The following is a 14226-nucleotide window of genomic DNA, read 5'->3' on the forward strand; positions in this document are numbered from 1 at the left end:
GCAAGAGATGGTAATGAACACGTTTTGGAAGTTGCGTAACCTGAAGAAATGCTTGTCGACGGTATAAAAGTAAAGCTTTTGACAAGGTCCAACCACATATATCCCAAGAATACTAGCTATTGTAGAATAAGAATATTTTGTTGATTATAATTTTTGTATCTTGATGCATGAAGTAGTTTTGATATTAAGTATAATTGTGGTGTCGATTGGGTCAACAAGTACCAAATTCAAGTATTGAACGTGTTATTTGTTTTATTTGAAGAATTTTAGTCTTACGTTTTACAATTTAAGGTTAAAGGGGTTATATAATGTTAGATTTAATGTTAATTAAGTAAATTAAGTAGTCTTAAGGTTAATTAAATTAGTAATGGTTTTGGTGGTAATATCTGTTGAGAGTTTGTAATGATAAAACATTAATAGTCGAGTAATAAAGGAAAAACATTTAAAACAATAAAAAATAGTTAATTGGGGATTTTGGAAATCTCGTGTGGGTAGGATTTTGGTGATTTGAAGGTAAGAAAGAAAAGGGAGTCTAAGCAACATCGAAAATTGAGTGTTTTAGCTAATCCGAATTGTTATAATCATTTTGCTAGAAATTATTAATCGTAAAATAAATATTAGTAAAAGAAATCAATAAAAGTGTTGTTGCAATCAATATTGAAATTATTATTTGTTATTTTTTTTATTGACGAGATTTTCAAAATGTTTGAAATTATATTTATAATTTATCACTATTTATTTATATTTAATTTATTTATTTATATTTTTGTATATATCTTGATAATTACTTAACACAATAAAATAAAAGAAAAATACATAAATCGAAATAATTGTCTTAAAACTATTAATTTTGTACTATATATCTTTACTGTCTCCGTGTTTTGCAAAAATATAAAATATCTATAATATTTAAAAACAACAATAATAGATTATAAAAGAAAAGGTAAATAATATGCAAATAATTTTGTTTAAGAAAATATATTCCACGATAAAATCGTTAATACAATATGATATAAGCTAATTGCAAGCTGTTTTGATGTTAACTGATTTCATGCTAACAAATTGGAAATTTGAACCTCTAAACTTTCAGAAAATAAATAAATTAAATTCAGAATATCGGCTAAAATAACCTTAATTTTTTTATTCACGAATTTCTGGAAAATACTTGAGGATTAAATTAATATATTATAGTTTGATTATAACAAAACATTACATGAGATCACTCAAAGATGAGGTTATGTGACTCGGTTAGATATGCTTGTGAATTTCGTATAACCAGTACGTGTAGTCATGAATTTAAAAAGTTGGATTAATGCAATACCAATTAGAAGACGTTACAAGGAGAAATTATAAAAATAATAAACAACAAAAATAACTAAGCTTCCCATAATATTAGGAAATCTCGTGTAAGTTAATGAGACATATGTGGTCAAAATATTCTCTGCATTATCACTTTGGATAACCCCTATCCCTTAAACTATCCCTCGTATTTATACTTTATTAAAATCCAATTGTTCCTCACATTAATTTCCTTTTTATATGTAATTCAATTTTAATTTCCTTAAGACAAATGGTATTAATTCTTTATTAATTCAATTTTAATGTTATAGTTATAAAAGTAACAATTATTGTAATTCAATTTTAATTTCCTTAACATATTTCCTTAAGACAAATTGTTACTTTTATAACTATAACATATTTCCAATGCTAGAATGTCGTTTTAAAAGCTTTTAAATTACGTTAGAATGTCCTTATTTTTCTTTTTTAAAGTTTCAATTTATTTTCAACAAAATAAATGGGTGTTACTATTTTAACATAAAAAATATGTTTCTTATATTAAAATAATAATATTTTAATTTTGAATTTAAAACTTTAATGTATATATTATTAATGCTGGATTTTGGTTTATCATAAAGTGTCAAATCAATGGTTAAGTACATGTGCTTTTTTTAAGTACTGAAATATCAGCGCCTCATTGGCAGGCACGACTTGTCACATGAGATTCTCTCTACCCACTTTTATGATTGGCACTCCTTTTTTTATTAGATTTACAATACAGTAATATAGTAATAAATAAATTAATAAGAAAATGACATATGTTATTTTAAAATATTATTAAAAAAATTGTCTTAAAATAATTTTTTTCATTAAGTCGTCCATACCTTATCACAATTACACTATCAGACACGTGTCACCAGGTTATGGACTTCCTCCTTCCATGCATTTTCATGGTGCGTCACTCTTCTTATAGATATTTCCACAATATTTCAAAAACTTATTTAATCATATCCGTACAACATTCAAAATATTACTTTCTCACTAAATAATTTAGAAATATTTTTATACCCCGCTATTAAACTTTAAAGAAATCCTACTTCCATGTCAAATCTTCTCACCTCGTGTAAATAGCGTCCTCCAAACATTATTCGCATAACGAAATATTCAAAGATAGTAAAAGAGATTCATATTCATTATCATCCTACATTATTTAAAAAATTTACATAAGTACTCTAGAATATAATTTTGATATTTTTTAGCCTTATTTCCTAAGAAATAAATCCATGTACTTACAAGTATTTAACTTCAGATGATAGTTAAGATAAGGCTAGACAACCCTCATTTGTCAAAGTGTTTTAAAATAAAATAACACCATTCACAACTGCAATCCAAAAAAAAAGGAAAGATCGATGAAAAAACAGGTGTGTAATTTGTTAAAACATGTTACAATGATACTAAATAACTTCAGATGACAAGTACAATCCAGCTTTCTATTAAGTAATGTGAAAAAGGAGAGGGATAACGAAATGAACAGATGAACAGTGTCTAGAAATGAAGAGCCCTAAGAGGTTGCTTTCTTGAGGGAGGTTATGTTAACGGAAGCACCCAACGGCGAGGTTCCAACCTCAACTTCAAAAGAATCATAACGAAGAAATAGCTCCACAACCAGAAGCCGAGAAAACAGCACCACAAAATCCTTCCCAGCACACTGTTTGTTTCCAAGGCTGGGGTTCTCGGTCTCAGGACCGTTCGACCAGAGCACGTATTTCAGCAGCTTCTCTCCCTCCCCCACGAACCTATCAGCCACGTACTTCTCTGCATTCTCAAATATCTTCGGATCCTTAGTCGCAAACGGCTGAAACCCAAACAGCATCTCCCCTTTCTTCACCGAAAACGAATTGTCGTGACTCTCGATCACCAAGTCCCTCTTCGCCCTCCCGTACTGCAGTGGCACCGGCGGTTCAATGCGAAACGCCTCGTACACCACCGACTTCACCAGCGGCATCGCTTCCAACGCCGCCATCGTCACCTTCCCGCCGTTAGCCTTAACGGCGGCCCTCACCTCCTCCGCCAGCTGAGCTTGAAGTTTCAAGCCCGCACCTGCAATCCACTTCAGCATGCTGGGGAATAAAATTTTCATTCCGCCAAACGAGTTAAAGCACGTGGCGAATAACAGGTTGTGGCACGCTTCTTCTTTGGAGATACCAAGACGCGACGCTTCGTCAAATACAGCCCCAGCGGACTCGTAGAAGAAATCGTAGAGCCTCTGATAGTCGCTCTTTATCAGAAAAGGAGGGATGGGGAAGGTGTGGAGAATGGGATCTTCAATGAATTTGGGAAGGCCCAATGTCAAAATAGGGCCAAGCTGGAGCAGAACCCATATTTGGATTATACCTGGGCCGTCGCTTCCGAGTTTTGTGTCGGAGGGGTTGGTGCCAAAAAGCGCGCGAGCCAGGAAGTTAAACGCTGCTTGGTCACTGGGGTCTTGAAAAGCAGCTTTTCCTTTGTCTGCCAGCTCTTTCTCGAGGGTTTCGAAGAGGGTTGTGTAGGTTGAATGGAACTCGGGAATGACGTGACTGCTTCGGTGTTTGAGAAGGAAGAAGAGGAGGCGTTTTAGTTTGTCGTGTTTGGGTTCGGAGGGGTCGAGGTAGGAGAGGATTCGGTAACCGCCGGTTAGTTCGAGGGAAGGCATGTAGGTGCCGGTGAAGAGGTCACGTTTTTCTACTTTTGTCACGTCGAAGAGGACGGGGAAGCTTTTGGCATCAAGCAAAACGATGACTTTTGGGTCGGAGCTGATGAAGGGGCCAGGTGGCATGTTGACGCGGAAGACGGTGGAGTTGTACTTCTGGACGCGGGATTGGAAGAAAACGTCACGGCCTTGGTTGTAGAAAAAGTCGAGGCGGTCGCTGATGGGTCCTATGAAAGGGAGACCGTAGTCTCCCGGGATTTCGCGCAGCGGGAGCTTGGCCGTTTCCGACGCTGGTAACGACGTCGTTTCAGAGACTGAAGCTTTGGTTGTAAAAGGACGCATGGAGGAAGAGGTCTTCCACTTGCATGAGGAGGATCGTAGGTGCAACAATAGAGGAGATACCGTTAAACTTGATGCCATTTTACACTTCAAAATGCAGAAAACTTGTTAAGAAGGGTTTTAATATGAGAATTGTAGTGCTGGGAATGACTACTATGAACTTTTTGGCCTCATATTTATGGACGTTAAATGATACGTGAGGTACTTCCCTGCATTTTCAATGTGTTAATGTTTGACACTCTCTTTTCTTTTCTTGGAATCTTTTAATAATTCGTGTCAAAACGGGTTACTATATAATTATATACACTATTATATTATTTATGTATTATAATTTAATTAATCTAAAAATGATTTTAAGATTTTAATTCTAAAACATTATGATTGAATAATTAATGAATTTTACAACCTTAAGTCGCAAAGTAATTAATACTTAAATAAAAAGTTATATGTAAAATTATTCAGCTATGTTAAACGAAATTGAATCTATTTTGTATTTAAACATATTTATCCACAGCCGACTGACCTATGTACAAAAACATAAACGCATGAAAAACGTGAGAAAATAGTTTGTGGAGATAAATGGCGATGTTAAAGAGTTGTAGAAAAGAGGAATTTTAGTTTGTCTGGAATGCACTAACTTGGCACGAAGGGAGGTGTACAAAGAGATGTGCTGGATTTTGAGGATAAAGCTAGTGATAAAAATCAATAATAATACTTACTCATTATTTTGTTTTGTCTAAAAAAAACTATTTTGTTTTGTCTAAAAAAAACTATTTTGTTACCGTTTCATTATCTACTCAATATTCACGTAAATTTTGTATAATCTATATATAAATTTTTAGTTCATATCAATGTATTCGTGTGTTTGCTGGTGTCATACTTCATGCAGGATAGCAGTAATCTTCTTTGTGTATAATTACAATCTGGAAGGATAGGGAATGGAAGAAGAAAAGGATAAAGGAAAAAGCTGGTGAACAATAAGGTGGTTGGAGTTGGGTGAACGACTAGAAGTTAAAAGAGAAATGAATAAGGCATTAAGACAGGTTAATAACTTTTTTTAACAAACATTTTGACAGTAAAGGTGTTTTTATTGGTTTATATATAAGTTGGTGTATAAAGAAGTTGTCAAAACAATATTTTTCTTTTTCAAATTAATACATTTTTTTGGTTGGAGTGGGTTGACGTGCTATCTTTTAAAATTAATACATTTAAAAACTAATTAAATTATTATTTTATATAATTAAATGTTAACAAATATTTAAATATATTCATCATAGTTAATTAATCTCTTTAGTTACAACTCAAATACTTATTTATAAAATAATCATTGATTATTTAGTACAGGTCCCATATAAAAAAATAATGATTAGAAGTATAAAATAAAGTTAAAATATATTATTAATTTAATTGAAAAAAGAATCATAAAATTTTAGTGAGAAAATAATGATAATTCGTAACAAAATTTAAAATAAGTTTTTATTTAAATTACTTTTCATTTTTTATCTTAACTATTTATTTCATTAATATAAAACATAAATTAAGAGTAATAAGTCTATTCACAATAATGATAAAAGTGCTCTTTTATTAAAAATTAAATAGAAACTACGTATTATAAAATATTTAAATATCTATCACCAGTTTCAATTTTTAAAAAATCATTTTTAAAAAATTAAATACCTGGGTATTCAATAATCATAAATTAGTTGATGCTTGATAATTAAAACAGTATTTTACAAAATTATTACAATATAAATGAGGTTGAAATAAATTCAATATAATTTGCAAGAGAAATGGGTGGTAGGCTGTTCCGTCTTCAATAATTACATTTTTTTTTCAATTTTTGTCATTACATTCTTTTTAATTTTATTAGATATAAATGTTGACCGACTAGTATAATCCCAACTATTAAAAAATGTGAATGGGGCTAGTGTCATATTCCAAAACCCTAGTGTCTCAGTTCATTGAATGCAATCGAGTAAGTTTCTAGAACATTTCCTTTTTCATTGATAAATGTCAAAACCCTAATGTTGTGCTTCTTCCCAGATGTCCAAATCTTCCAAGCAGATAAATGTAATGAAATTTAAAAAAGAGACAATAAATTATGGAATCCACACAAATTTCTTCATTCAATTTTCCCGTATGTATGTGAAAAATAGTAAGCAAAGAAAAGTGTTTTTTTAAACTTTTATAATAACTTATACTTAAAAATTAATTTCATAATTGATTAGACAAACAAATCTATTTGATAAAATCAAAATAAAATATAATAAATCAAATAATAATAATAATATAATATGCATAATAATAATAAAATTAGTATTATTATATAAATAATAATAATAAATTTTCACTTCTTTTACCTTTCTCTATTTTTTTCTTGATCAAAAAAATTTTATTTCTCTTTTTTTTTTCTTAAATTCGTTCACTTTTCACCCTTCAAATTCATTCTCTAATTAAAACAGAAGCTAAATTCTGAAAATAAAAGAGCTATTTTTCTCCTTAAGGAAATAAAAATAATTAAGAAAATAGTAAAAAAGCAAAATAAATCGTAAAATAATGGAGGTAGTGGTCCCACCTTTAAATAATTCAGGCGGTGGTCCCGCCTTGACAGTTCTATTTTAAATCTAGTCATATTTCAACTTGTCGTGCCTTTTATCGTTATGCCATTGCTTGGTTGGAATTATAAAAGTTGAGATAATAAAAATATTACAGAAAAGGAAAAATGAAATTAAATAAAAGTAAAATAGATTTATTTAATATTAATCATTTTATGTATTGTTATTATTTTAATATTTCAAATGTATTTATTATTATATAAAAGATATAAAAGTATTAGTAAAATTTGTATAATGTAATATAAATATAAATAAATGTTAATTAAATATTTGTTATAAAATCAACTATTTGGCGTAATACAGTAAAATGTATTTATATATTTTCGACAGTGTTATGAAAAAAAAGAAGTAAAAATGTTACTTTTTCTTTCCAATGTAATGTAAAAGTGATACCTATTACATTTTTACTTGCATGCTTCTTTCTTTTATTAAGTAGCATTTCCGAATAGTTTTCATTAATTAAAATGAGATACGGTTAACATATTCATTAAATATAGTTTTAAAGGGTGGGAAGGGGATTTTGAAAAACAAATATATATGTATTAATATGGTGTACGTGGACTGAGACAAATTTATGCATAGCTAACTCAGCTAGCTGTCCTTTGTAGCACGTTCAAATCTATTGCTGGGCCCCGGTAAGGAAGATATTTGTAGCCACGTGTCAGTCATTGTTTTAGTGATGTTTAACCATGTTTTTTTTTTAGTGAAAGCACTCTATATAGGTGAATGGGCTCCAAAAGATATATTTTAGAGTGTGGTGGAAGAACCGACGGAAGTGGCAGAAGGTAGGATTATGCAGAATTTTAAAAGGTTATGGTAAGAATATAAGTATGACATAAAAGACTTAAGTAAGAATGAAAAAGTTTTATACATATAAAGAATGCTATACAAGAAAAATAAAACTTATAAATATAAAGTTTTATTTTAGAAGTGATCTTTATTTTAAGGGTGATAAATTATTTTATCCTATTTTAATAACAAAAAATTCAACAACATCAGATTATTTATCTTGGTTTTCAACTTAGACAATGTTCTGTTGTGGTAAGATTTAACTGGAGTTAAAATTAATGAAAAATGTGTTGAGATGAATTGATAAAATAAATGTCTTATTGTTTGTTGAGGTAAATGAATGAAACAAATTTCTGATTTTGTTGTAGAAATTTGTGATGAATTAACCCACTTGTGAGGAAGTAGATTAAGAATTCAAATATATGTTGAAAGTTACACAATGAATAAAAATAAAACAATTTAGTAATATACAAGGAAAACAAAAACCACAAACATAAGATCTCAAGATTATGTTAGAAATGGTGAAAAATATCTTTTATAAAATATGTATCAAAGTGATCAATCTATAAAATATTATTTTGAGGGGGAAATTTTTATGTTGAAAATAAGAAAGGAAGCTACAAAATGCAATATGAAATATATTGACGAAAATATTTGCTGATAATTAAAATTATGAGTTACTATGAATTTTACTGAAATAATTTTATTAGTCATTAAAATCCGTAAAATTCATTACTAAATTATACTTTACAGATAAATTTATTTTTGTTAAAAAATTTCATCCGTGATATGGCATTTTCTTATGCAAATGAACATTTTCAATAAATATTAAATAAAAATCATCATTCAAGTTAGAGAGAATAGAAAAATAAAAAATTCTAATTACAATGCACTACAAAAAATTCTCTAATTATCGACATCGATAAAAATTAATTATCGATAAAACATAATCTATAAACAAATTTTATAATTAAAAATAAATATAAGTAAAGTTCATCAATAAATTAGAATTTGAGCAGCAAACGAAAATATTTGTCAGTCAACATTCGTAAGTAAATACTGTTGATAATTTAATTTTTTATCGACAACGAAATTTATATTAATAAATTGCACTGATAAAATTATACTAAAATATTCGCTTTCAGCTTTACCTTTTCGTGGTAAAAAATTTTAGTAACAGAATGATTTAACATCTTGGTAATCTAAATTTTTTATTATATATATATATATATATATATATATATATATATATATATATATATTATTAAATTTGTTGGTAAAATTGGGGTTAAATTTTCCATCAAATATAAAGAAATGTATTTATAAATTAATTAGTAGCGAGTGAGAAATAAAAGACTATGAGAAGAATGAGGAGGAAGAAAAGAAGGATATGAGCCAGTAATCTAGCAGCAAAACAATGACGACAAAACAATGACAGTAATAATTGCGATGATAACAACAAAAAGAAAAAGGAAGAATGGGAGGAGGAAAACGAGCCCATGACTCTGATAATTGAGTTAGAGGACGAAGAGAAATAAAGGACAAAGAAGATGAATAAGAAAATGAAAAATAAATGAAAGAATAATAAAAGGAAGATAATGAAGAATAAACAAATCACAATAATATTTTTTGACAAAAATATTCATTGATAAATTATAAATGTTTATCATTGGATTTTTACCATTAGTAATTACTGTCTGATTATTACTAATATCTTTAAAGTCGTTGGTAATTACTCATAAAAATTTTATTTGTCGATAAAATATATCAATAAAAATTTTACTATTGGTCGATAATTTTGATTTTTTTGACCAATTTCAAACATTAGTAACAAATTTTAATAGTTATTAATATCGTTTTTTTTATAGTGCTGGTGCAACATTTTTTTAGTATCGTGAAAATTCCAAAACTAATTGTTAAAATGGTGAAATCTAAACTTTAATTACTAAAGGTTAAATAGGTTTTTTAATCTATATTTTGTCAAAATTTGATATATTTTAGTTTCCAAATTAAAAATAATCAATGTAATCCGTTTAACCAAACAATGTAAATTATTTTTACATGTTAAATTATGTTATATTTAAGCTTAACCATATTAAATAGTGCAAATAGCGAAAACAATGTTTGACACAAAAAAATTAATGAATATAATTTGTTTAACCAAATAATGTAAATTATTTTTACAACAATGTAAATAACTTAAATAACAATGTAAATAATTTAAATGACAATGTAAATAACTTAAATGATAATTAAAACAATGTTTGATACGTTAAAAATTTAATTCAATTAGATTAAAAGAACTATATTTATTTATTTTTAAAGTTTTAGAATCAAATTATACAAAAGGACTAAGAATAAAATTAACTCATTACTAAATAATGAAATATTAAATATGATAATTCCCATCATTTCTATCACAAGAATGATAATAAGAAGATATGCAAAAGAGAGAAAAAAACACTAGAAAAAGCTTCAATTTATCTTGATGACATTTAAATAAGATCGATTAAGAGGAGAAAATTTACCTTTTTGTATTGAAAATTCAAAGACAATATATAAAAACTCTAACGAATAATGGGAGAGGAATTCTCATCGAACAAAATATTTAGATTTCGAAATGATTAATTCTTGTGTTTTCAAATATTAATAAATATAAATATAAAGTCGAATCCAAATGTGTTAAAAAAATTATACAAAACAAATATAAATTTCAATCCAATGTGTTAAAAAACCAATTATAAAGTCTAATAAGGATTCAAAATAAAAAAAATACAAATTTCTTTTATCTTAGTTACAATTAATTTAATTTAAGTGGTTAGCATAAATTATTTATTTCTTAAGAAAAGTGATTTCGTATTTAAAATTTGTAAGTTAGATTTTCAATTTCAGTTTACGTGTATATTGTTTTATTCTGAATAAATTCTCCAAATGAGAAATGATTAATCTGATATTAAATAAATTTCCTTAATACGTCAGATAGAAGAAGAAGAAGAAAGTGCACATCCTACTGGTTTAAAATTCAGTAAATTTCGTTAACACTTCTTAAGTGTTTTTAAAATTACAAAGATATATTTTTTCAATAATACAAACATAAAATATTTGTATAGATTATTTGAAATTTAAAAACATGATTATATTTACATTTCTAAAATTAAAATGTGAGTGCTGTTTGGTATATACAAAAAAAGTGTGTAGCTGAGGGAATAGAATGATAACGGGTTTTGGAAACAGAGGATAGCATGGTTAACCCACTGCTCTAAAACCCTAAGAATGGAACTTCAAACCCTTTGTTGCGCTCTTCCTTATCAACCCATTCATTCCAATCATCGGACACTATCTGTGAGTAAACCTAAACCTATTCATCCCAATCAATTTCTATGTTACCGTTCTAATTCTTCTATGTCACTCGCAGTCACCGCCGTTCGCAACCCACGCTTCATTCTCTAATCAAAGGCAAACATTTCGGTTTGGAAATGGTTCAAAATGTACGTTTTTTCTGCCCCCACTCATTGTGTGTGTACTGTGTCTGTGGGTTCTGAATAACACTAGAAATTAGAAAAGAAAAAAAAAAAGATTGAATTTGTTGGTTGTAGTATATTGGGTCTCTTTTGACACCAAAACATATGAACAATTTCAAATTTTTATTTCAGGTTTGAAATGGGTGATTAGGGAACCTCCAGCATTGGGATTGAACAAATTCCAGAGACTTCTTGTTCATGCTTCTGATTCCAGTTTAAATGGAGGCTTGGAAGTTCATCCAAACAAAAGTTCTAGTGTGCCCGTTAGTACGTTTAACGGGGTAGAACCGTTTCATGGTAAACCAGGTTCTGTCTCTTTTTGTGGGTTGACACACCAATCGGTAGAAGAAGGGAAATCGGAATCTGCCCCCTTCGAAGAAAAGGGTGGCTCTTACTTATGGGTCTTAGCTCCTGCGGCGTTCATAGCATCTTTGATTATGCCACAGTTCTTCGTTGACAATGTGGTGGAGGCTTTTCTTAATGATACGATTTTAATAGGTATTGGTAGAACTTTGTGCTTTCTCTCTCTGTCTTTGGATTTTGACCTTTTACGGCTTGTTTTTTGAAATGGGATGGTGTTGTTTGCACCATATTAGCCAAACTGCTTGAAAACTACCAAAAAATAGGATGGCTATTGTTGTTCATACTTGCTATACGACCCGTCTACTTTGCCTGCATTATGTTGCATTGCTAAGGTTTCTTGCTTCATTATGTTGCATTGCTAAGGTTTCTTGCTGCATTATGTTGCATTACTAAGGTTTCTTGCTGCATTATGTTGCATTACTAAGGTTTCTTGCTGCATTATATTGCATTGCTAAGGTTTCTTGCTGCATTATGTTGCATTGTAAGGTTTCTTGGTGCATTATGTTGCATTGCTAAGGTTTCTTGGTGCATTATGTTGCATTGCTAAGGTTTCTTGGTGCATTATGTTGCATTGCTAAGGTTTCTTGCTGTATTATGTCCAAACTTCAAAATCTCAATAACTTTGTCAAGATCTGTTTAAACATCTTCTTTCAAAAGGTCAACAAATTCAGTTCTAATGAACAGTGTACTGCTGAGCATTATCTTTGGACTACGAAGTTGGATTTACTATTAAAAAATCTGGATGGAATTTTGTAATTCTCATAATATTGTTTGTAAGAACCTTGTAAATGCGGAGGAGATGCATCTCTTATCAACATTTCTATTACCAATAAAATGCAGATGCTGTGAGTCTGTTCACCCATGATGCCCTGTTCTACGTTGGACTAGCGACATTTTTGTATGTGACTGATCGTGTCCAGAGGCCTTATTTGCAGTACAGCTCCAAAAGATGGGGTCTTATCACCGGCCTCAGAGGATATTTATTCTCCGCCTTTTTAACAATGGGTTTGAGGATTATTGTTCCTGTTGTTCTTCTGTTTGCAACCTGGTCATCACTTCGCATGGCAGGAATTGTTGCTGTAACTCCTTTTTTATTTGGCTCTGTTGTACAATTTGCATTTGAGAAAGTTTTGGACAATCGTGGGTCAGCTTGCTGGCCACTAGTTCCTGCTATATTTGAGGTTTGTCTTCTTTCTTTCATATTATTTAAGATCTTAATGCTGCTTTACTTCTAATTAGTTTTATGACATTCTGAATGGTTTTGCCAGGTATACAGACTGCATCAGCTTACAAAAGCTGCTAATTTTGCTGAGAAGTTGTTATTATCTTTGAAGGAGCTTCCTGCGAGCCCAGAATTGATAGAACGAACTGGAGGTTTGTTCGCATTGATGATCTCATTTCAATTACTGGGGCTTGTGTGCCTTTGGTCATTGATGACGTTTCTTTTGAGGCTATTTCCCTCTAGACCTGTAGCAGATCATTACTGAGTTTAGCTTGGATAATGGAAGAGTGTTGTATATATTTGCGTAATGTATTTGAAAGACTCGGCTACATTATTATTTGATGAACTTTTAGTGCAGTAGGCTCTTCATTAAGAAAATCTTCTCGCTTAATCTTTCATTTTTTATTTCTCAGGTTTTCCTATCAATAAGAACTCGAAAATTACCGAATCAAATTTAGCACTTTCAAGACAAAAGGCCTGAATTGGCTTAAAAAAGTTGTACTCCATCCAACAATTACGACTTTTCTTGCAAGTTTGAGACTGCTCCTCAACAATAGTCTCAAAGTTATTAATTGATTATGATCCAGCTTTTCATCCTGTGATTACTAATCCACAAAATTCGATTAATAAATCTCCATCGAATTAACTGTTTTCTTTTTTCAATCAAATTTATCCACTTGATTGTTCAACATCTTTTCCATTTTTTACCACATGTTAAAAATTCATTTTAATAATACTAAATTATAGAATTATTTTTTCAATTTGTTTAGGATACTACTTTTAATTATTTTTTTTGCAGAATTCTTAAATGTATTTAAAGGTACAAGTTCACAAGTTTTTAACAAAAAAATAAGTTTGGAAATTTGATAAATTTTGTATGAGTATTTTTAAAAGAAATCAGTTTCTGAATAAACTAAAATTAATTTATATATAATGTAGAGATTATTTGATGTAACTTAATTAAAAAAACAATTTTTAATTTTATATAAGCTAATTTTATTGTAATTATTGTTTGTAAAATTGCCTATAGAGAAATTTATTTAAATATAAATTTCAAACAAAACGTTTTAACCGCATGTAATAAATGCTATTTAATGAAAACATACTTGTTCATGGTGATTAGTTTCTCCCATAGAATTTGGTACTCAACTATCCAAGACATGATTGGAAAGAATCACACTTTCAACAACTGACCATAATGAATTAAATCAATTTTAATATACTATTATGGGTTTTGCTAATCTGTTGGGTCTTGTTTACAAGTATTCTTAAGATAGAGATGAAAAAAAAAAACTCAATTTTCACGAACTGAAATAAAAATTGAACTACTAAAAAAATCTAAATTAGTAGAAGACCATTTCAGTGCACCGCTGAACTATTTAAACTCGAGAAGACACTGCTATTGTAGGC

The 14226-nt window shown here is 29.4% G+C and overlaps 2 protein-coding genes across 2 annotated transcripts; one reads left to right on the forward strand and one right to left on the reverse strand.

Moving 5' to 3' along the window:
• Nucleotides 1-2688: 2688 nt before the first annotated feature.
• LOC108341943 (allene oxide synthase 1, chloroplastic) lies at nucleotides 2689-4494 on the reverse strand. The gene has a single exon (XM_017579632.2). The coding sequence runs from the start codon at nucleotides 4385-4387 to the stop codon at nucleotides 2840-2842; it is 1548 nt and encodes a 515-aa protein (XP_017435121.1). The 5' UTR covers nucleotides 4388-4494; the 3' UTR covers nucleotides 2689-2839.
• A 6397-nt stretch (nucleotides 4495-10891) lies between these two features.
• LOC108342128 (uncharacterized) lies at nucleotides 10892-13194 on the forward strand. Its single transcript, XM_017579840.2, has 5 exons — nucleotides 10892-11052; nucleotides 11126-11198; nucleotides 11364-11729; nucleotides 12435-12775; nucleotides 12863-13194. Exons 1-5 carry the CDS (start codon nucleotides 10984-10986, stop codon nucleotides 13079-13081), a joined length of 1068 nt encoding a protein of 355 aa, XP_017435329.1. The 5' UTR covers nucleotides 10892-10983; the 3' UTR covers nucleotides 13082-13194.
• The last annotated feature ends 1032 nt before the right edge of the window (nucleotides 13195-14226 follow it).

Source organism: Vigna angularis, chromosome 4 (genome assembly GCF_016808095.1).
Source record: "Vigna angularis cultivar LongXiaoDou No.4 chromosome 4, ASM1680809v1, whole genome shotgun sequence".
In the NCBI taxonomy this organism is placed as follows: domain Eukaryota; kingdom Viridiplantae; phylum Streptophyta; class Magnoliopsida; order Fabales; family Fabaceae; genus Vigna; species Vigna angularis.